The 24,233-nt window shown below is 49.7% G+C and overlaps 1 protein-coding gene across 1 annotated transcript in view; it reads right to left on the bottom strand.

Moving 5' to 3' along the window:
- The window catches only part of GYPC (glycophorin C (Gerbich blood group)), a 43,747-nt gene extending 26,541 nt beyond the window's left edge, over nt 1–17,206 (bottom strand). The window contains exon 1 of the mRNA XM_060016955.1: nt 16,848–17,206. Within this exon, the coding sequence (XP_059872938.1) occupies nt 16,848–16,890 (43 nt within the window). The 5' untranslated portion in view covers nt 16,891–17,206. The remainder of the gene's footprint in view (nt 1–16,847) is intronic.
- Nucleotides 17,207–24,233: the final 7,027 nt, after the last annotated feature.

Genomic DNA, 24,233 nt, shown 5'->3' with positions numbered 1-24,233 from the left:
GGTCCTGTGGAAAAGCTCTACATGAAACATGCAACTAGCAGTTTCAGAGAGGCTCTGAAAGCCGGCCTCTGTGTGTGTGTGTATGTGCGTGTGTGCACACGTGTGCCTGCATCTGAGGCGTCTTTCAGGGCAGCTGAGAGCAAACGGGGCGCTTGGTGAAGTCCCCCCATCTCCCCCTGCATCTCAGGCACCCCTTGGGAGTTCTCCACCATCCTCTTCCCTCCCTCTCAGCTCCTACCCTGTGTCACGGCTCACTCAGGGACTTGCTAGAGTGTTAGCAGAGATGCTGAAGGGCTCCTCTCTCGGGGTTAGAAGCCTTCTGGCAGGGGAGACTCAGGAAGATGCTACAGCGGGTACTGGGACACAGTCCCATCGTCCCTCTGCCGCCTTATCTGTCTGACTTCATCTCCTAGTTACCACTTTCCACTCTCCTCTCCTCAGGGCACTGGCCTCTGTCAGTTCCTTGAGCAGGCCAAGCCTGCTCCTACCGCAGGGCCTTTGCACGTGTTGTGCTCTCTGCCTCTTGCCTCCTCTCAGATATTCCTGCGTTTGGCTCCCTGGCTTCCTTTAGGTCTTTCCTAAACATCACCTTACCCAGTGGAGATTCTCTTTAAAATGGCAGCCCCCCTCGTCCCTCCACACTCTGTCCTTTCCTGGCTTGATCATCCACCCTGCACTTAGCACCAGCTCACCTACTGAGCATTCTACCCACTTGTCTTGTGTCCATCTGTCTATCTGCACTAGAACATAAGCTCCCTTTTGGGATGACTGTTGGTTTGTCCACTGTCACATCCCCAGGGCCTGACACACAGTTGGTGCTCAAAACAGGCTCATGGACTGTGACGTCTGAGCTAAAAGCTTGCTGGTGCCGGTGGCAGAGGCAAAGAGCATGGGTGTACACTCAGGGAGACTATTGTTGAACTCAGGATCCACTGTTTTATAACTGGTGAGGTGTGGACACACTTTTCCCCCCTGAGACTCCATAGACAATCTGAAAAGAGGGATAATAACCTCCTGAGATGCGGAGAGATGTCAATAAGTTTGATAAAGAAGATGTGGTACATATATACAATGGAATATTAGCCATAAAAAAAGAATGAAATAACGCCATTTGCAGCAATTCCACTCCTGGGCATATACCCAGAAAAGGCAAAATCTCTAATTTGAAAAGATACATGCACCCCAATATTCATAGCAGCACTTTGCACGATAACCAAGACATGGAAACAACCTAAATGTCCATCAACAGAGGAATGAATGAAGAAGATGTGATACACACACACACACACACACACACACACACACACACACACAATTGAATACTACTCAGCCATAGAAAGAATGAAATAATGCCATTTGCAGCAACGTGGATGGACCTGGAGATTATTATACTGAGCGAAGTAAGTCAGAAAAAGACAAACATCATATGATATCGCTTATATGAGGAATCTAAAAAAACGAATGATACAAATGAACTTATTTACGAAGCAGAAAGAGACTCACAGACTTAGAGAATGAACTTACGGTTACCAGGAGGGAAGAGTAGGGAGGAGGGATAGATTGGGAGTTTGGGGTTGACATGTACACACTGCTGTATTTAAAATGGATAAACGACAGGGACCTACCGTATAGTACAGGGAACTTTGCTCAATATTATGTAACAACTTAAATGGGAAAAGAATTTGAAAAAGAAGAGATACATGTATAACTGAAGCACTCTGCTGTACACCTAAAACTCACACAACATTGTTAATCAACTATACTCCAATATAGAATAAAAAGTTAAAAAAAAAAATTCAGGACAATGCTCCTGGCCCAACACCAGTCTGGGTCCTAGTGAGAAGCCCTGTTTTCTGAATGAAACGGGAGAGATGGCAGGTCCCGGGAGAGCCTGTCTGGTGTCTGGCCCTTTTTCCTACACCTGCCTAGTTGGGGTGAGGATTTTCTGCAGGGCAGCAGGAGAGCCCCGAATGCCTGTGTCTACAGAGGGGGTGACAAGAGGTCAAGAGAAGGTGAAGGCCAAGAGAGGGATCCTCCCTTTGGCAGCTTGGGTGGATCAGGTCGGGGGAATGAGACCCTCCGTCTGCACCCAGGTGAGAGCTGGGCCTGGCCTGATGGGCTTCCCTGGCTGCTGCCTGGTCCCTGGCCTCAGCTGCAGGTCTTTCTTCCGTGGCTTCTCATCTACCCATGAGGCTATGGTTTCCCCAGAGAGAGGTGCAATGGGGCCAGGTAGGCTCTAGGCCTAGAAGTCGAGCCATTGGAGATGTTCCTGTTGGTTCAAGACAGAGGTCAGAAAAGTTTTTAAATAAAGGGCCACATAGTAAATAGTTTAGGCTTTGTGGGCCATGTGGTCTCTGCTACAACTCTGACATTGTCCCATGAAAGCAGTCATGGACACGTGCAAACAAATAGGTGCAGCTGTGTTGCAATACAACTTTACTTATAAAAACAGGTGGCAAGCGGATTGGGCCTGTGGGCCTTTGTTTGCAGACCCCTGGCTTAAGTCCCTGTGTCACTGAGTCTCTCTCTTCCCTCTCAGGCTAACATTTGCATTGTGCTTGCCCCCTGCTAGGCCTGGGCCATTACCTACATCTTCTCATTTAAGGTGCCCACGGGGATGGAGACGTTGAGTGGCCGGCCTGCACCTTGAACCCAGGTCTGTCACGCTCGCAGCCTATACTTTCAACCTGTGTGATCATTAGCTGTTAGAACGCAGGCCACTGTCCACTACTGTGGCCACTTTATATAGATTCCAGAGTCTGGCCACACCCAGGGCTCACTGCATCTTGAACACCCCATGCGTTTGAGAGGGTGCAGGCACCAGGGTAGTGGAAGCCAAAGAGGGTGACGTCACCATCCCAAGTTCACCTGCACTGGTTAGTGGTGGGGTTAAGACAGTGGTTGGAGAGGTGGCATGGGCTTTAAACCTTGCACGGGGTTGAGGCCATCTCTGCTGGTGAGGGATGTGGCCCGGGCCTCTCCGACTGGGCCCTGGGTACCTCCCCTGGCTGACTCCACTGACTGGCAAGGCCCCATCATAGACAGTCTCACCAGGGAATCCTGAGCCCTGAGATGTCAGGTCCCAGAACAAGATAAATGGCCTATCCAAGTGGTCACAGCCTGGCTACACCAAGGGCTTGCTCCAGGGAGGCCAGTGGAGGTCTGGGCAGCATCCTGCTGTGGTACAAGGGTCCCTGAGCAGAGCTAGTTGGCTCAGGAGACGTGAGAAGCCGAGTCAGAGGAGAACTCCCACCCTCTGCTCATTTCTCTTCAGGGAGGGCCCCACTCAAGGGAGCTCAAAGGAGAACCATGGGGCCCCTGGGCAGGAGGCAGGGCAGTGAGAGGTCAGCCTTTTATCTGTGTAGACAGTCAGGCCTCTGTTCCCAGAGCCCCAGGGCAAGGAGGGCAGGAACTCAGATAATTGTGCCTTCAGGGCAGTGTGACCCCATGGCTTTTACCAAAAGCACAGAGGATGGGGAAGATTTGGCCATAGGCCAGAGCCTCAGGAAATAAACAGCCCTGAGGTGCCCTTGTGTGGGAAACAGAGCCTTCCAGGGTGTCTGAACTTGGAAGGGAAACCATGGATTTCATCTGCCTTTGACTGCATTGTCCTCAAAGATGTATTCTGACTTTCTCTAACATTGTTTGCTTTTTCAGTGAGTGACAAACATCATTTCACTCAATTGAGTTCTTTAAAACTAGCATGTTCCAGAAGATCTTTCCAGAAGCTCCAAGATTCTTAAATAGGAAATGACCTGGGGTGGTGACCAAAGCCTGATATAAATAAGTGTAGTTTAAAAGCGCATTGGAACCAACTTTCTTTCACTCCTGTGAAAGAGAATTTTGTTCCCCTTTGAAACTCCCCATTTCCTACACATACAAATGGTGGCGGTGAGCAGGGCTTAAAAGACAGCCTCAGGGTTGGAGCATCTGGGTTCAAATAACAGCCCGGCCACTCCCAGCCCGTCCTGCACCTGGAAGATGGAGGCTGCATCCACAGACCCAACTCACAGTGAGGGATGAGGGTGACGAGGAACGAACACTTCGAACCAACATCTGCTTAGCGTGTATGACACACCAGACCATCCCTGCTCACAGCAGGTACCCCGTATACTTGCAGTACTTTTTGTATCTTTACATCCTTGCCACTTGTCTTGACTTAAGTCATTTCCCAGAGTTAGAATGTTCTCAACAATCGGCATTGGTCTGTGAACTAAACATTGCCTGTCCTATCAGTAAACAGAGGACGCTGCAGCCATCAAGCCATCACATTACAGACGGTGAGCCCTGAGAGACCTCAGGATAGAAACAGATGCGCGCCATCCAGCAGTCAGCCGCTGCAGCCACCCGCAACGATGCACCCGGAGGAGACTCAGGATGAGAAAGCACAGGACACTGGCCCCAGGGAGCAGAGGTGCATATCAAAGGAATGATTTCAATGAGCCCGGACTCTTGCCTCTTCCAATACGTAGAAAAGCGCTAAATTCATTAACGTGAGATGTCTGGTTTTCTTTGATTAACAGTAATCTTTTGATGTTCTGACTACCTGGTCTTTTGTTGCGAAAACTCCTATATATCCTGGCTCCCCACCTTGCCTCTTTGGAAAAGTTTCTCAGAATTATCTGAATGCTGTGTCCTGGGCTTAAGTCCTCAGATTTGTCCACTGAATAAAACATAACTCTCAACTTTTAGGCTGTGCATTTTTTTTAATTTTATTTTTTTAATACATCTATTGATTTTATTTAATCTATTTTTTTGGCTGCATTGGGTCTTTGTTGCTGTGAGTGGGCTTTCTCTAGTTATGGCGAGCAGGGGTTACTCTTTGTTGTGGTGCATGGGCTTCTCATCGTGGTGGCCTCTCTTGTTGCTGAGCACGGGCTCTAGGCATGCGGGCTTCAGTAGTTGTGGCATGCGGGCTCAGTAGTTGTGGCTCGCAGGCTCTAGAGCACAGGCTCAGTAGTTGTGGTGCATGGGCTTAGTTGCTCCATGGCATGTGGGATCTTCCCGGACCAGGGCTTGAACCCATGTCCCCTGCATTAGCAGGCGGATTCTTAACCATTGTGCCACCAGGGAAGTCCCAGTTGTGCATTTTTTTCAGTTAACAGGTCACTGACAACTTCTTCAAGTACAAAGTCTTAATTCAACAAGATAAACCTATATCTGGTCAAGGAGAAATTCACCATAATTTAATATCAGCTGTCAATATTAGCTAGTTTTAGATAGCAGTTTATATTTGAGAAGTTATCTTACTTTAAGTTATTCTTTAAATATCTAGATATCTTCTTTAAATATAGAAAAGACACAGGCAATTCGACCTGAAACCTGAATTCCTGTGATAAGAAATTTCTCACTAGGAGGATGGGATGATTTTTATTCCTGTCATGATGTGTGTCTTGCTGCCCCAAGAAGCCCAACGATGCTTTGAGGGCAGGGATCTTGTCTTTAGACTTTCTTTGTCTCCTCCTGCACCCCTAGGGCAGGTGACAAGACAGACACATCGTAAGCCTATGAATTTCTGCTGATGAACCACGGATGTACACGGTGGTTAGTAAACATTTGTGGATAAATTGTTTCCCTAATGGAATTATCCATCTAGTTTCTAACTTTTCAGATTTTCTTCATGGACTCTTGGAGTTTGATAAGAACCTCTCTCAGGGAATTAATTGGTAAAGTGATTGACAGCTGGTTGTACACTGCAGTCTGGCTGTAGGCAAATAATTGAACCACAGTGAAGGCATTTTATGGCTTCATGTGATGGAAATGTCTAATACGGAAGGATCCTCTGAGATGCAAGCCCCAAAGCATCATCACTGACGATGAATAGTGCCCGGACATCAGTCGACCGTCCTGGGAGGCACCAGCTAGGAGGCTGCAAACAGCGTTACGTGAAGCCCTCAATGTCCAGCGATGACTTGAGGGTGACCATCACAAGGGGGCCCTGGAGTGGGGTCACCAGGCCTCTTCTCCCCCACTCCACTATAACAGATGGGTTTTTATTGCTTTCATGTTTCCAGACTTCATCTAAGAATTTATTTTGTAGAAATGTCATTACTCCTGAAAAGAACTGCAGTGGAGATCTGTAGCTGTGACATCGTTTTTTAACGTGTGTGTTTTTCGGGGTGGGGACTCCAGATGGGAAGCCACTGATTTGGGAGATTGAGGGATGTATGGCTTTCATTCCTTTTGGTGACTCTGCAGTCCCAGCATTAGCTCCTCTGCACCACCCCGTCCTGTCCCCACTTAAGAACCTGCTGAGTGAGTTTCCATGGCAGAAACAGTGCACCCCCAAGGGAAGCAGAGACCCGCACTCCACGCACGACAGCTGGCTGTGTAAACTCTCCTAACTTCTCTGAGCTTTGCTTTATTCACCTATCAGAGGAGGCGAGTGGTGCCTCTTTCTTTTTCATTTTATTTTTTATTGAAGTATAGTTGATTTACAAGGTTGTGTTAATTACTGCTGTATAGCAAAGTGAATTAGTTATACATATATATGTCTTCCTTTTCTAATATTCTTTCCCATTATGGTTTACCATAGGATACTGAATATAGTTCTCTGTGGTATACAGTGGGAGAACAGACTGGTGGTTGCCAAGGGGGAGGGGATTGGGGGAGGGATGGAGTGGGAGGTTGGGGTGAGCCGATGTAAGCTTGTATGTAGAGAATGCATAAACAGCCAGTAGTGACTCTTGAATGAAGAAAGGAACTAGATCTGAAAGTGCCTAGCAGAGGAGAACATACAGTGCAGGAATGGTCCCATGACTGGTGATACTTCAACAAAAGACAATGCCGCCAGCCCAGGGGTGGGTCTGTGGTGGAGGCATGCCAGAAATTGGCCAGGAATTGGTGGAGGCGTTATTCTCTCCTGGTGCCCTGGCAGTGACCCTGAGAGGCAGCTGCCCGCTGCCTCCCCGGGGAAGAGTGGGAACTGTATGTGGGTTGGCCTCAGCTGGCTGCACTTGCCCGGTCACAGCCCAGCCCTCGTGAGCCTTTCATCAGCAGCTGCTGGGCCGCCAGGTGGGGGCCAGCAGAGCAGAGAGGAGCCGGCACAAGTGGCCCGGGGTGGGGTGGATAAAGAATGGCCTTTTCTTCTGAGGCAGGAGAGTGACCTGAGGGCCGCGTGGAGCTGCACAGAGGGGCAGGGGGTCATGGGCAAACCCCTCCCAGCACGGTGGGCAGCCACATCCCAGAGGCAGAAGGACACACCTGGCTCGAGGCTGGACAGTGCAAGTGATGCCCAGTGAGGCCCTGGGGGAATAACCTCTTTGAACCCCAGTTTTCATATTTCCATGGAGCTCATAATATCCATTTCTGGAGCAATATTAGCTACATCCAGGTAACATCTTCCGGTTGAAAAAGGTAGCATGTGTATCCTCCCCAGGTGTGGCCAAGAGCACTCCCCACACCGCCTCTGCACCTGTGCTGAGATCCACCATCCAGAGAGATCAGTGCGACCTCAGCAGGCTCTTCGTGGCTCCCCCCGGGCCCCTCGCTGTGTGGCCTCTGTACACTGAGGTCCTCCGTCTTTATCTCTGCCTGGGTCTCTTTCTGAACTGCTTTCCAGCTGTCACCTGGCTATCCCACGGGTACCTGAAAGTCACCTCTGCTCTAGAGAGAATCTTCCTATATCCCTCTTCTTGGTCTTGTATATATAATCGTACAGTGAACAGGAACTGCTTCTTTCATAATGAAACAGGGCAAAGGAAACTTACTTTTAAACTTTGAAGTGAAGAATAGCTTAGCTTCCTCACTTAAAAAAGCAAGAGGATAAGAGAAATACAGAGATAGACATAGAGATAGAGACAGAGATAGATAGAGATAGAGATAGGAATTCCCTGGTGGTCCAGTGGTTAAGACTCTGCACTTCCACTTGCAGGGGGCACAGGTTCGATCCCTGGTTGGGGAACTAAGATCCTGCATGCTGCGTGGCCAAGAAAAAAAGAGAGAGAGAGAGAGAGAGAGAGAGAGAGAGTCCTGGGTATCCTCACGCATTTCCTTTGGATTCTCCCAATCTCCTGAGGGTAAAGGCAAAGAGCAGGCACGGGGCAGACACTGCAGCTGCCCAGCCCAGGGGCCCTGCCGTGGTTGGGCTGGGCAGCACTGCTGGGGGTGGGGGAGCGTGCGGATTTGAGATGGAAGCCACGCAGAGGAGGGTCAGGGCTCTGGGCGCTGGGCAAGGAGAGCGGCCGGGCCTTGCAGGGACCAGTGGGCACCCAGCCCCAGGGCCTGGATGGGCTGAGCCAGGGCCACAGGATGGCCTTCGTGGGCCTAGGTGGTCTGCCTTCCTGGTCTCTTCTCCCCCCAGATATTAACAATTGTATTTTAGAGGGGCATTGATATAAAGACAAATGCAAGGTTTAGTCTTAAAAGTTCATTTTTCCCGTTTGACTTTAAAAGAACCAAAGCTTTGTTGTGGTTCCCTGAAAGCTCTAAGCGTTGTGCCTGACGTGTGAGGCGGCCCTGGCTAAGCCCCTCCTAGAAACACCTGCCGTGCACGAGTGAGGGGTCTCGGCTGTCGGCAACGCACATTGCCTCTTGAGTTTCTGTATCATCACATGCAAAATGGAGATAAAAATACTTGCTGTAGGGCTGCTAGAGGGTGAAATGAGATAACTTAAGCAGAGCGCAGCCGACTTTCTATGCTTTGAGTCAGGGAGACAGTCGGTCAGGATACTTTACAGAATTTGTAGAAAAGAAAAAAAAAGAGAGAGACTGTAAAATTTTAAAAAAATGACAGCTTGGGATTTTCAGCCAAAGCTGAAATGAATTCATTAAAATGAGAACTTTGGCAGGAGCTGAAGGAGGGCCATTCAAATGACAAGTCAGTCCCACGGCACGATCAAAGGAGAGAAGGCCCAGCTTCCTCGCAGGAGTTCGAGCACGGGGAAGAGGCTGGAAAGGGAGAGAAGGGGCCCCTCCCAGGAGAGAGGGGAGGCCCAGCCCTGCACCCATCCAATGGCAGCATCAAGGGAAAGAGAAAAACGCTGGTGAGAGAAGACACGGAAAGATGGAGCGTCTGCGGGCCAGATGGGAGGGAAGGGGCCCCATGTGCACACAGGTTGGGGTGCACAAGGCATGCCAGGTGGGGAAAGGTCAGTGGGCTGAGCCAGAGGCCACTGTGGGCCACCGAGGGGGCACGGCTTACACAGGATTGGGAGAGGACGCAGGTGAATATGGGACCGATAGCACCAGGATTGTCTACACTGGTTGGACCTTCACATCCCTCCATTCCTCCCTCCATCCATCCATCCATCCATCCATCCATTCCTCCATCTATCCATCCATTCATTCATTTTTTTTAAACATCTTTATTGGCGTATAATTGCTTTACAATGGTGTGTTAGTTTCTGCTGTATAACAAAGTGAATCAGCCACATGTATACATATATCTCCATATCCCCTCCCTCTTGCATCTCCCTCCCACCCTCCCTATCCCACCCCTCTAGGTGGTCACAAAGCACCGAGCTGATCCATGAGTGTTTTTAAGGAGGCTACTCTTCCCCAAGACAGCCGAGACCCCTACTGTTAAGGGGCTGGTGTTCAGGTGCGGCTGAGGAGGTGGGGCTGGTAAGGAGACTGAACTGCAAAGGGTAAAAGGTTTGCTCAAAGTCACATAGCTGGTGGGAGAGGACACATGCTCTCTGCTGCTCTTTGACCACCTTGCCCACTCTGATAAATGCAGGAAGGAACAGAAGCCTCGGAGGCAGCCGTCCTAGCTCAGAAGGGAACAGCATCCCAGGGCTATTGCAAAGGCAGCTTCTCTGCTGGGTCTGAGGGCCTTGCCCACCTGGAACCCAAGGACCAGGGCAGACTGTGCCTCCTGTCCTTGGTATTATTTTCAGTGGCAAATGAGCAAACAAGGACAGGAGGAGGGCATGTGGAGGGAGCTGGGCAGTGGGGAGTGAGTCCGAACTCACTGAGGACACCCTCAAGTACTCAGGCAGGGGCAGTGGTGAACTCGGACCAGGCACTATACTAGGAGTTTTATCTATGAGCTGAGACGCCAAGGGGCTGGCGCCATGTTCAAGACCACGGCCAGGTCAGAGCTGGTCCTCATTCAAGACCAAATCCTGAGCTCTAAAGCTGGTATTCTAACCTCCTCATCACTAGCCAATTGAGGCCAAGTGTATTTGCACTAAATGTCTTCAAAAAGTACAGCAGGGGGAAGCTTGAAGCCCCTGCTTGCTAAAGGCTGTGTGTATTGTGTCTGGTTCCAGTGAGAGTGCTTGGGGAGCATCTCAAGCGAAAGGGCCTTTCATAGCCAGTGGACTTTGCTGCCTGGTGAGCACAGAGGTCACAGACCGGAACCCAATGCAGAAGGCAGGCAGGTAGGATTGTTTACCTGGTTTTGATCTGACAAACCACAATTCCCTTCACTTTAAGACACTGCTGAGAATACATGTGCCCGTAGCTACGGGTAAAATAGGACGACTCCCCATTCCAGGGTCCAAGGGGGGAGCGCTGGGGCCCAGGGTCAGCTGGCAGCCACATACGTGAACCCTCATAAAAGTGGGCGTTGTATGAAGGAGAAGGAGGGTAGGAGGTCCCAGCTGTGCTCCCTGCAAGTGGCATGCCAGTCTGTCCATCACTGTGGAGCTAAAATACCTCATCCGGTGTGGTGGGTGCAGTGAGATGATAGGGCAACCTTGCCGAGAGCTTGTCCCTCCCAAGGGCCCCCAAACGCGCGCCTCCTTCCCTCAGAGACCTGGCAGGGGTCAGAGGCGTATCCACTGAGCCCCAGAGAGTATGCCGACCGCAACGTTTTGGCCATAAGAGAAGGAATATGTGGCAGATACAAGACAGGGACTATAATAAAAGCATCATAAAGAGTTATTCATCCCAGCTGTTTTAAATTCCCAGTCTGATAATTCCCACATCTCTGCCATGTCTGGTTCTGGTTCTGACTCTGTCTCTTCAAACTGTGTGTTTTGCCTTCTAGTACGTCTTGGAATTTTTCTTGGCAGCCAGAGGTCATATACTGGATAAAAGGACCTATTGTAACGGGGCGGCGAGATGTGGGGGAGGGGAAGCACCCTATGGTCCTAGGATGAGATCTGTAGCCCATCCCTCTGGAGTGTGAACTTCACAAGTGTTCCTCCGTGTTTTTCTCTCCTTGCAGGTGGGCCCAGATGGCTACAGTGAGCTGGAGTTGGGTATTTTTTTTTTTTTTTTTTTTTGTGGTAAGTGGGCCTCTCACTGTTGTGGCCTCTCTCGTTGCGGAGCACAGGCTCCGGACGCGCAGGCTCAGCAGCCATGGCTCACGGGCCCAGCCGCTCCGCGGCATGTGGGATCTTCCCGGACCAGGGCACGAACCCGTGTCCCCCGCATTTGCAGGCGGACTCCTAACCACTGCGCCACCAGGGAAGCCCTGGAGTTGGGTATTTTCCTTCCCCCAGGTCAGTTATGCTCTGATAGTATCCCATCGGGTTCGGCTCTGGTTAACTAGCTTCCCTGAGGCCAGGCTTTGTTAAGAACAGGTGCACTGGTCCCCTCCTTCCTGCCGGAAACTCAAGAAGACTTTACTCCGATATTTACCGTGGGCACCTGCTCAAACTCCAGGAGGTGGATCTCACAGTATTGCGGGGGGGGGCCCCAATGACTAGGTCCCCTTGCAGTTTTTAACTCTCAGAGGAGTCCACGCTGAGCCTCCAGCGATCTGTCAGTCCTAAAGAGTCATGAATGAGAGCTGCAGAAGATGTTGGGCCAGGAGGAAGGGCAGGGCTGCAGAGTCAGGCAGGTGGGCAGCCAGTGAGGCTCTGACACCAATCACCAGGCGAGGCAGGTGGGTGGCTGTCTGTGAGCACAGGGAACCAGAACACAGGCTCTCCGGTGGCTGGAGGGAGGGTTGGGGGCAGCTGTGTGAGGCCGGGTCTGTGAAGGAACCTAGCATCTTGGGCTCAGGCTCTTGCTGGGGTGAGAGAGAACTGGCCCTTGACAGTAGCTGCCTTGGCTAAGATGCTGCACACTAACGTTCCTTCTGAAAGGATGTACCCAGATTAAAATGTATAATGACTAAGGGCAGGAAGTGGCGCTCCTGCAGAGGTTCAGATTACATAATGATCTGAAGAAAGCCCTAAGCAAAGATGGGGGAGGGCGGGAGGGGGAGGGGAGGGAGGAAGGAGGGAGAAGATGAAATACCCAATCAGTGCTGAGCGGGAAGGAGAGCTAGGCTGTGATGGCTGGGGCCCATCAGCGTGCTCTGAGAATCTGTTTTGGTTTGACTCTTTGTCCATTTCAATTTATTTTATACTCTGCCCTCCAAGTTCTGGAATAGGAGCTATTGAGCGGATGATTTTTAAAAGGGGCCTTTGGGCTTCCCTGGTGGCTCAGTGGTTGAGAGTCCGCCTGCCGATGCAGGGGACGTGGGTTCGTGCCCCGGTCCGGGAAGATCCCACATGCCGCGGAGCGGCTGGGCCCGTGAGCCATGGCTGCTGAGCCTGCGTGTCCGGAGCCTCCGCAACAGGAGAGGCCACAACAGTGAGAGGCCCGCGTACCACACAAAATAATAAATAAAAATATAAATAAATAAATAAAAGGTGCCTTTGGCCTTTGGAGCGGACATGGGCCTGGAAGTGTTGACCTTTGGGTTGTCTGTGCAGCCCCCTGTTCGTGTCCAAGTTGCTGGCTAAGCACCTCTCTGAGCTAGGCCCCAGTGGTGGGGGGACAGGTGGGGCCACAGAGCTTCTTGGAAGTCAGAATTCCTGGAAGGCAACAGACTCAGAAATCTGTCGGGGCTACAAAGTGTCCCCAGGGCCAGGGTGGGTGGTTTTCTAGTGTCAGGAGGGCCCAGGGAGGCCTTAACTGACCAGTAGGTGTATGTGTGCAGGGGGCGGTACCCAGAGAGCCCAGGGGCCTGAAGCGGGCAGGCATGAGGGTGAAGCTGGAGGGACAGGGTGATCCAGGCACAGAGAGGGGCTCTAGGGGATGTCAACCTGAGCGCGCTGTGGAAGGCAGGGTGGAGGGCAGCAGGTGGCCCAGTGTGGGTCAGGCCCGACCACAGAGATGGGAGTGATGGCGGGCAGCCACAGGCCAAGGTTAGACCACAGGCCTGGCTGAAAAACTGTGGAGTCGTTAGCGGGCTCTGAGTGTCTGTGCAAAGCCACAGCCATGCTTTCCTGGGCACAGTTCTCACAGTATGTGGGCAGCAGAAGGCCCCGCCTGGCACACAGGGCCAGCAGGCCCGCATGCACCCTAACACCCCCCTTAGTTTGGCCTCTGTTGGCTCTGGGGCCTCACAGCCTGTGTTCACAGCCTGGCTGTGCCCTCAGGACCTGGGAGCCCTGGGGAAGGTCATCATCCTCCAGCCTCCAGGGCTTCATCTGCAAAACAGGGGAGAATATGCCTGTGAGACCAGGCTGTAGAGGAGTGACCCATGCAAGGTGGACCACAGGCCTTGGCATAGAGGTACCGACGTTGTTCTCACGTTATCCAAAGCAAACCCAGCTGCCGTCTGCTAGGGAGACTTTGGAGGTGACTAGCACCTGCAGGCTAGGTTTGCTTTGATGAGTTCTGTTAACAACCGTCGCAAATAACACTATCACTGGGCACGGTGCCAGGTCCTTAGTCTCTCGTTCATCACGTGACTCCCGCCAAGTCACTGTTATCCTTCCCACTAACAGATGAGAAAACTGAGGCTCCGAGGTACTGTGCACCTCCCCAAAGCCAGTAAGTGTCGGGGATGAGATCACATCTGGTCTGACTCCACGGCACAGCCCAGTGTGGGGCTCTGGTCCACTCTCTTACTCATCATGAGAGAAAGGACACATCATTTAACTTCTGGGGTGTGTTTCCTCACTGGTTAGGGACCTGGTAGGAAGTGGGCAAAGGCCATACAAGGTATTTCCCAGCAAAACAAATACAATATCTTACAGAGGTACAAAAACACGTGTAATTACAGAGGCGCACTCAAAGGTGACAACATGGTTTACTCATCAGATTGGCCAAGATAAAAACCACACAGTGTGAATGAGGATGTGGGGAAATAACGATTTTCATTGGCTACCGGTAAGGGTTAGAAATTTATGTGACCTTTTGGAGGGTAATTTTTCAGTACCTACTAACATTGTAAATGTACAAACTCTTGGTCCCAGAAGTTAAATCCTGGGGGAATTTATCCTAAAGGTATACAAACACATGCATGCAAAACCCCACTTACAAGGGTTGTCATGACACTGTGGTTAAAAAGAGAAATTAAAGACTGTACACAACCCAGATGTCCATTTGTGGAGGAATTGGTTAAATAAAATAACCAATTCATTTATAATATTCATGCTGTGCAGCCCCAGAAGGATGAGTCTATATATGGTGATAAGGTATCATCTGTAGGATATGGTCTTATGAACAAAAAAGATGAAGTCGAATATGTGTTTCATTTTGCCAACGAAAAATTAATTGTATTACATATAATACTTCTAGAAGGAGTCTCATAAATAAATAAAGTTACTGCCCTGGAGGTGGGAAGAAAGTTATTCTTTTCTATTATGAACTCTTCACGCATTGTTTAACTTTGGTTTGTACCTTGTGCTTACCGGGCCTGTTGTGTTTGCTCACTCTTTGAAAGGTGTTTTGGTTGGGGTCTCCAAAGGGCATTTGATGGACTATATATCTGCCCCCCAAAGAGGCAAACTGACTTTACTTGCCAGCCTCTCTGTGCTAGTGAAGGGCCTCCCTCTCTCTCCCCATAGTGAATGGGCGGATGCGCTCCCACCAAACACAGAACACCTCTTACCCCTCACTGCTGTTTCCCAGAGGGCACTGCAAGTCCCCAGAAATAACTGCGCAACTCTGGGCACCCTTGGAAGGTCCAGCTGCTGGCTGTGCCGAGGCCATGTGACTCCCAAAGCCACGGATAGCTGAAGGGGTTGCGCAATGGCTGTGATGGAATGTCATCTGGCACTGAACGAAACCCTCCCTGCTTTTCCCAGAGGTGGCACATTCTATATAAAGCTGCCAGACCTGGCCATCTCCTTGCTGAGCCTGACCCCTTCCCTCCAAGGGCGAGGCAGTGGATTTCTGCACAGGACTCCTCCGCAATAACTGTGGCCTCTGGGCTTATGGCAGTTGGCTGAACCCATAAGCCCAAAGGCTAGGCTAGGGGAGGCCTGGCCGGGAGGGAGCAGAGGGTCCTCTCTGTTCTAACGTCTGGTTCTGAGGGGCAGTGATGTAAACTGAGACAGGATATAGACACATCCTGCTTGAGTCAGCAGCACGAAATAGGGCCCCATGGTTCTCCCATGGCAGAGATCCTGCCAGAAAGTAAATCCTAAGGGTAATCTGGAATGGTATGCAAGTAAGGGCTGCATCCCCATCAGTTCCGCAAGGGAAGTATTTGCAGTCATTGGTCAAGGTCTGAAACTTGAATCCTAGAGAATTGCTGTAGGGGGAGGACGGGGCGGGCGGTGGTGGGGGGGGGGGTGCTGCGGTCGGGGGCAGGGCAAGGCTCCCTGAGCAAGCCTGTCCTCTCCAGACAGGCCTGCACTTCCTCGGTCCCTGAACTGGAATAATTACAGTGCCTTGTCCCCTTAACCCTGGTCCCGACACACACACACACACACACACACACACACACACTAGTGTCTGACACCCTCACACACACATACACACGCGTCAACACTGACTCACACAAGCTCATGGATCCACAGTATGACGTAAAACGAAAATAAGGATGCCCGACATTTCTCAAGCACTTAACACGTGTTCATCTCTGCGCTGAGCCACTGACATGCACTTAATTCTCACGACCCAAAGAGGCACACTATCCTGTTATTCCCACTTCGCGGATGATGAAACTGTAGCTAAGAGAGGTGGGCTTGCCCCCTGTGACAAGAGGTCCCGAGGCAGGCAGCAAGGCCCTGACTCCACAAGGAGCTCTGTGCACACCCAGATGGCGCCGAGCACCTCAGCCACCCGTACACACGTGGCCGTGTACACAGAGGCTCCGAGCGTGCAGATACAGACCCAGCCGCGCTCACCCAGGCTCCAGTTTGCCGCCTAAGGCCACACAACCTTGCTTTTTTTTTAAAGACGTATAAACCCATACCAGGATCATATTAATTACGTAACGTGATTACATGATAGACTCAGAATGTCTCCTCTCTGACAGTTCCATACGATCAGACCTAACCAGGGTAGGAACAGGAGGGATCATCATTCTTTTTTTTTTTTAAAATAAAATTTTACTTCTTTAATTGCAAAAGCCCTGTGGCGGGGGAGGCCCAGCAGTGTTTCGGAACGTTGCTTTTGAGATTCACAGAGAATCTCACGGCGATTTCCTTTCCGCAAGAAAGCATGTGCTGGTTTTAGAAAGAAAGAAAACAGCCTCTGAAGAATTGCAACCGCTCAAATGGTCACGGCGAGCGGATCCCTGCAACATGGGCGTGGGCGTGTGGCTGGTTCCCGCCCGGCCCGGGGAGAGAGTCGGGAAGTTGTCGGAGTTAACTCAGAGTTTCTGCGGACGCGCCTCCACCGTCCTGCCCGGGCAGCTCCGGCAAACAACTTGTGCTTTCTCTCTGCGCTGCTTACCGATCTGCCTCTCTCCCTTTATTCTCTTAGGGGAAAAGTTCTGGCCGCACGCACATCCCCAACAGCACACAAAGAAACAGAAAGCCAGCGGATGGCCGCGGGGGCGGTGGTGGCCTCTCCAGGCCCAGGGCGCGCGGAACCCGCGCACCAGGCTCGGGTCTCCGGACCGGGACTCCGCGATGCCCGGGGCGCTGTGATGCCCGGGGACGCGGCCGGGCGGGGCCCTAGTCCCCCAGGAGGCCGGGCGCGGCCGGAACCCCGGGGCTCCTTGGCCCCCCCCCCCCTCCCCGGCTCGGCCCCCGCGGACCCGTCCCCGGGCGAGTACTCACCTTGGCGGGGCGGGGGCGGCGGTGTGACCTGGGGGCTGCTCATCGCCGACCAGTGCGGGGCGCGGCCCGGGGGACGGTGGTTGACCCTCAGCAGCCGGGAGGAAGCGGCACCTGTGTCACACTCCTCGGCGCGGCCCGAGGGGAGGGGCTCCGGCCCCGAGATAGGCAGACTTCATTTAGTTTTTTCTGCAGACTTGGCTGGTGGGGTTTCCACCCCCTTTTTTTTTTTTTAACAGACACCCGCCCACTTCTGAACTCTTCTGTGCTCCGACTTCCCTGCGCAAGAATCACATTTTTCTAACTAGTTTCTGTTTCCATCTGAAGCTACCACATACAGAGGTTGTGGTTGAGATTTACCCCACGTGTGGGCTGAAAAACTCCCAGATGTGACATAATGCCTGCCCCACCACCATCCGGGACGGTGACCAAATACAGCCAGACCTGCGTTTCAGTCTTGGCTGGCCCTTATGAGGCCTCTCAGATCCGCGGAGCCTTTGTGGCCTGGGAAGAGTTCCCGGCTTGCTGGCCCTTTCTGGCGCACTGTCCCAATCCATGGGCTGATGTCTGAGAAAGACTCTTAGGAAAAAAGGACTGCAGGACAAAGGCCTGTGACTTATTCGGACCACCTTTGTTTGAGGCTTCCAGACAGTGTGGAGTTTATTAGGCAATTAAAAACTCGACCTGGATTTTGACACTGGTTAGTTAAAGGCAGTCTACCCACCTCAGCCAAAAACAATGGTATGTGATATGCAGCATTAAGTTCTCCTCGCCCTGCAGAGAGAAAGGCAGGGAGCTTGAGAACATGTCAACCTTGTTTTAAATCCCAGTCCCAGGAAATACCCTGTCCTTCTCCTGTCTCATGTCTGATCTTTCCCGTGGTGCTTTTCATTGCTGTTTACCTGAGAGTCCTCATCTCTGCTGCAATCCCAGGGCACCATTCCAGCTGTCCGTACAACGTGTGTGCTGTTGGGAGTACCCTCTGGATTGAACACAACTCAAGGCTGCCCCCTGGAGGTGTGCGATGCAGGTGCTCTGCCCAGTGCCTCCCAGGCTGGACCACTCCAGGCATCTTTATTAGAGCTGCCTGTTTGACACAGTGGGAAACTGTTCCTGATTCTCTTAAGTTAGATATTGCTTATTGATCTTTAATCAGACTTCCATGCTCAACATGTCCATGTTGACGTGAAGTGAACTATTCACAGAATGTCTTTGGCCAGGTGTGGAAATTTTGAGTCTCAGTTTCCTCATCTGTAAAATGGAGACAAGAACACCTACATTCCAGAGTTTTAGAGAGACAATGTCTATAAAATAACAGTGGGGCAGAAAAGGCATTTAGTAGAGGCTGGCAGTGATTACTGTAACCCTGTAACATTTTGTTTTGTAATAGATATAGGTCCATGTTGGATAATAGTATCCGCTGTGTTCAGAGTTCATAAATAAAACAACTTCAATTATCCGAAATGCAGCTGGGGAGCTGAAAGGAAGCCAAAGACCGGCCAGGTAACTGAAGAATGACTCTCTAGGTCATCCCACCTCACTTATGGGAGAACTTCTCAGAGGCTCACTTACAGTTAACTGACCTTTAGACATAAGCATAAGAGGTTTGTTTAATTAATTTCTTGGGGTAGGACACGTTAAAAGCACCAAAAAGTAACAAGAATTCCTTATAGACAGGAAGCCAAAAACTAAGCAACTAACTAAACGACTGAACAGCAAAGGTAGAAATCCAGACAAACTATAGAGCTCAGATACAAGAACAAAGTAGCATTTGTTATACAGCTAAAAACATCTTCACTCCATCCTTAAGTGGAGGATGTGACTTCACCGTGGGGTACCGAGGAGCTAAGGCTTTGGGACTCCATCTGGGTTTGAGTCTTTATTGCCTTCTAGCTGAGTAGCCATCAGTATTTTACTTAACTTCTCTGAGCCTCACTTTTCTCGTCTATGAAACTGAAGCGATCTGCAAAGTTGTTGTGAGTGATACATTAGACAATTAATCATTCATGGGATAGTGCGATGTCTTACTCAGCACATAGAAGTTAAAGATATCGGTCCCCGCCCCCTTCACGGGAACACTCGGTTTATATTAAGGACCCCAGGCCATTCTGAAAAGAAGGTAAGTAGTATTTAATAGTGAGTAGTTCAGCTAGCAGGGACACACTTGGTATATTTTAGAAGATTTAACCATGGAAGTGTCTAATTTTAAAGAAATGAGGGCTATTTTAAAAACGTAAAATAATTACAGGAAACATTAGATTATATGGCAAGAGTCTGACATTGAATCGCAGAAACACACTACTAGTGTGTCTTCATGTGTAGGATGTTTATTAATGGAGTAAAGAACTCAGCTACATCTTGTAACAATAAAACAGTCCTTATCTCACTTAATTCCCATAAATACCTTCAAAGAGGATATTGCCAAGAACCCATTTTTAAGGTGAGAAAACTGAGGTTGGGAGCAGTGACAAGAACTTGTCCAAGGCAGTGGAGCCAGGATTGAGACAGTATAGTACCTTGAAAAGTACAGCAGTACAGTACAACTACTGGCATCCAGGGGCTGGCAGCGAGTGAAAAGGCAGGAAGAGTTACTGACTGGAGGAGGGAGAGGAGGTGGGAGATGGTAGAGCTGAAGGATCGTCAGCAATAGGAGACGGAGGGCAAGCTGCCATGTCACTCACGCCTGACGTGTATGGCACAGGTTCTGGTTCCTTGCTGGATTCACTTCTATCTACCCTCTTGAAAAAATGATCCACTGATGTCTGGGTAGTAGCTCTTTTCTTCTCATCATAGATGACACGGTAGCACTGGATTGCCTTTTGAACAGCTGCTGCAAACTTCGTGTACCATTCTAGGTTCGGGTCCTGTGCCTGAAAAACTAACAGTGCCTCCTCAAGTCAAGAAAATCCCCTGTCATTTCCTGTGTCATGAATCTCTTTGATTCTTCAGTTACTTCTTCCTCTTGTCTCTCTTCATCCTTTCTCTGGGCACGTTTGCATCTTTGAAAGTTCGCAACTTGAAGGTTCCTATGTAGGGGACTTACTGTATTGCAGATACAGTAAGTATTTTTTCCCTTTGGGTCTTTTTCTGGTTCTTTCTCACTGGCACAGAAATAGTTTGACTTATCTGATTGGCAAGTTGGCAGCTTTTAAGAAAACTAGACTGCGGCTCTGTATATTTTAAGAAGAATGGAGAGAAGAAACAGGGGTTTGATTCCGTCACAAACTGTGAGGAATGTGTGTGGGGAGCGGAGTGGAGAAGGTGGGGTGCAGAGAAGCACAGAGAGACCTAGGGTGGCAGGATCTGCAGCCCCCCAGGAAATTCCCAGCAGCACACGGGTCTTTCCGAGGAGAATCCTTCAGTGAGACAGTGTGAAGGCTGAGAGGGAGGACACCTAAGGTGGGTCGCTAACACTGAGCTGCTAGCCCCCTTTGGTCTAGACTTTGCTAAAGGCTGGCTCTCAGTTTGCCAGGCAGAGAGGAGTGCGCCCCATGTTCAAAGTCGGTGAGGCCGCAAGACCCTGAGCTACAGACCACGCCCCTAACTTGCAGGGCGCCTCATCCAAAGGCAGATCTTTACGCATCCATAATGGCCTGTCTCTGGAAGTTTCCAAACCATACCTAGAGAAGAGGGGCAGCACAGAAACCCAGCAGGAATACCAGGTGGTCTGGGATAGTTTGAAGTGACCCTACGCAAAATTTCATCCATCAGGGACACATCTAAAGGCAACCTGTTATGGGCTAGGATTGAGATGCTAGGAAGCTTCAGGCTGGGAACAAAAGCAAACAAACAAAAAAAACGACAGAAAGAAAGAGCACAGAGAAATGTGGGAGTGAGGGGCTGGCTTGAATCTTAGAAGAGTCCATGAAAAGGGCACAGCCTGGAGGTCAGCCTGGGTGATTCCCACACTGTAGGGAATGTGTGAATTTCCAGGGAAACATATCCCAGCGGGCACAGGGACAGATAGGGACAGTTTCCTGAGCACCTAGAAAGTACCAGTCCTGATGCTACGTGAGGACCTCTCACATGTGATTATCGCTCATGTCACAGTGTCCTTACAGGGCAGGTGGCGCTTTGCTTTTGTTTGTTTTTCCTTTTCCATCTTCTTCATTTTACAGGAGAGGAAACCGGAGACCAGAGAGGTGAAGAAACTGTTCATGCTCGCACAGCTACTCAGGGACGGCTCTGCTGTGGTGGAAGGGCTGCCAGGTTGCCCTCCTCAGCACCCCTCCTGCTCAGCCCTGTGTCCTGGTGACTCCCTGGTTTCCTGCTCAGCCTGATGGGGTTCTTCGTATCAGAGGCCCCAAGACACAAGGAAAGAGGAAGAGAGTTGCTGGACAACTTTCCAGTGGGCCCCATCAGAACATAGGGAAATAGAATCTTCCAGCACTTAGTGAATTACAAACTTCCAGGGAGTCCTGTTTGGGTCACAGCCCTTTCCCTCCAGATATAAGTTGTTGGTATGAAACTGAACTAAAAAATGACTTCTCCAGTTGCTCCCAGTTGAGCTCTTGGACCCAATAAGGGAAGAGACAGCTTCCTCCTTTGAGTTTTTGTTGTGGCTTTTATTGTCTTGGGCCAAGAGGAGGGAGGAATTCTGGGCATGGAGCTCTGTGACTGGGAAGAGGGAACTGGAGTGGTGACGCTACTTGGCAAACGTTTGCTGTGAGCTGTGTAGTTTACCTCATTTCATCCCCAGAGCAATCTCACGAGCAAGGAAGGACCAGGACTGGAAAGGTGGCGACATGACTTCTCATTTGTGGCTCACCACTTGCCATTTTGCTAAGTGTCTGTGCCTCCAAATTTTCTCATGTGCACAATGGGGCTAGTGATGCTTACAACTGGTGTGCTTCTAGGGAGTTGGTGCAGGTCCCCTTTGGAAGCTCACACATTCATTAAGATAATAAAGACAGGGCTTCCCTGGTGGCGCAGTGGTTGAGAGTCCACCTGCCGATGCAGGGAACGCGGGTTCGTGGCTCGTTCCGGGAAGATCCCACATGCCGCGGAGCGGCTGGGCCCGTGAGCCATGGCTGCTGAGCCTGTGCATCCGGAGCCTGTGCTCCGCAACGGGAGAGGCCGCAGTGGTGAGAGGCCCGCGTACCGCAAAAAAAAAAAAAAAAGATAATAAAGACAAAGGACTGTAGAAAAAAAATTTAAATATCATGTGAAGTAAACACACACATAGACATAAATGTGCCATGATCACTGCTAGATATAATTGGTCCAACTCCAGATGGGAATGGTCATGGCAAGGCCCTGCAAACATGGGTAACTATTTATCTATTTCTCCCCTTTATAAGTTTCTTCAGGTGGATGGCTCAAGACAACAAATTTAGCATATTTTATACTCTCTCACTTTTGATAGCCCATTAGAATTGTGTGAAAGGAATAATAAAAGAAATTAGCTTCCTTGCAAACTATTCTATATAGAATGGATAAACAACAAGGCCCTACTGTGTAGCACAGGGAACTATATGCAATATCCTGTAATAAACTATAATGTAAAAAGAATATGAAAAAGAATATATATATATAGGTGTAACTGAATCACTTTGCTACACAGCAGAAACTAACACAATATTGTAAACCAACTATACTCCAAAAAAAAAAAAAAAAAGAAATTAGCTTCCAAAGTGAAGAGACTTTAAGGGGGTCCTTCAGCATGTATGAGATTTCAAGAATCCCGGGAAGTTGGATGGGGTGTGAAGCATGTTGAGGGGAGGAAATAAGGAGATGGAAGCTCCAGCCCAGAGAAGCTCCGGGGGAGGCTGGCGGGGGGGTGGCCATGGTGGGGTGGGTAGGATGGAGAGGGTGTGTCTAGGTCTTCCAGAGACACAGAGGTTTAGGCTCAGAGTCAGCGGGCTGGAGGGTGGGAGTTAGAAGTGGGGTGGAGACACGGAGATTTGTGGAAAGTCTATTTGGGGTAGGAGCAGCCCCTCCCCCTCCTGATCTCAATCACCCCACAGAACTTTGGCCCAGGGACAAAAAACATGTGGCTGTATTTAGGAATATTAAGAAACCGTGTAGGGCTTCCCTGGTGGTGCAGTGGTTGAGAGTCTGCCTGCTGATGCAGGGGGACGCGGGTTCGTGCCCCGGTCTGGGAAGATCCCACATGCCGAGGAGCGGCTGGGCCTGTGAGCCATGGCCACTGGGCCTGCGGGTCCGGAACCTGTGCTCCGCAACGGGAGAGGCCACAGCAGTGAGAGGCCCACGTACCCAAAAAAAAACAAAAAAAAAACAAGCAAACAAAAAAAACGTGTAAGTGAACCAAGGCTGCTAGTGTGGGAAGGAGTTTTTTTTTCAGTAAAACCCTCCTCTTTCTGGGATTTTGGGGACCCATAGCCTGTCAGGAAGCTCCTTTTCCACACACCCTAAAACAGAGACCACATAATTCAGAATCACAGATCTCACAGCCAGATTTTTCCTCCCCAAAGAAAAGCTGATCAGGAAGCAGATAGATTCAGCAATAGAAGAGGAAGTTCTTAACAACCCTTTGGAATAATCAGCTTGGTCTTTCATTTTTAAATGTTGATAGACAACTGTATATGACAACCAAGTCACATATAAGAGCCAGAACGTGGAAGAAAAAGGCCAAGTTGAAAAAAAGAAAAAAACTAAGCTCAGCTAAAGAAACAGAAATAAATAAGAAAATAATTTAAAACAAAGGAACAAGGCAGAATCTTAATATGTTCAGAGATTTGGGAAAATATTAAAACTATAAGATAAGAGTAGTGTGCTATGAAAAGGAAAAACAAATAATAAGCAAGAATTCTCAAAAATTAACAGTATAATGGCCGAAGTGAAAATTCAGTTAAAGAATTGAAAGTTAAAGCTAACAAAATTCTCCTAGACTCGGGGCAAAACAAGAGAGAAAAGATGAGTCATGACTTAGGAGGTCCAACTAGTGTGAATTTCTCAAAGACAGAACAGGGAAGATGGAAGGGAGAAAATTACACGTAAATTACATGAAGGAGCTAAAGAAAGAGGAAATAGTCCAGAGCTAAAAAAGGAATATAGGCCTTCAGACTGGAAGGGCTGAATTTAAAAAATGCATATATCTCTATTTTATATAATTTCAGAGCAACAATGATGAAGAGAACATTTTTAAAAGCTTTCAGAGACCAGTGGGTGTGGGGTGAGCCCTAGGGGCACCTTCTACAGAAGAGTAAAGTCAGAAAGGCATCAGAACTCACATCAATAGGACAGGATGCTAAAAGACAACAAAGCAGTGCTTTCAAAGTTCAGGGGGTGGAGATGCCCTTGAACCTTTACTCTTACTCCTGGCTGAAAGAGCAATTGACTACGAGAGAAGAATAAAGACATCTCTGGATACATACAGACTCAAAACATTGAGTTCTTAAAAACAGAAGAAAGTTCTTGGAAGATAAA

Source organism: Delphinus delphis, chromosome 7 (assembly GCF_949987515.2).
Source record: "Delphinus delphis chromosome 7, mDelDel1.2, whole genome shotgun sequence".
Taxonomy (NCBI): domain Eukaryota; kingdom Metazoa; phylum Chordata; class Mammalia; order Artiodactyla; family Delphinidae; genus Delphinus; species Delphinus delphis.
The sequence above is the reverse complement of the archived record's forward strand: the minus strand, read 5'-3'. Positions and strand labels throughout refer to the sequence as shown.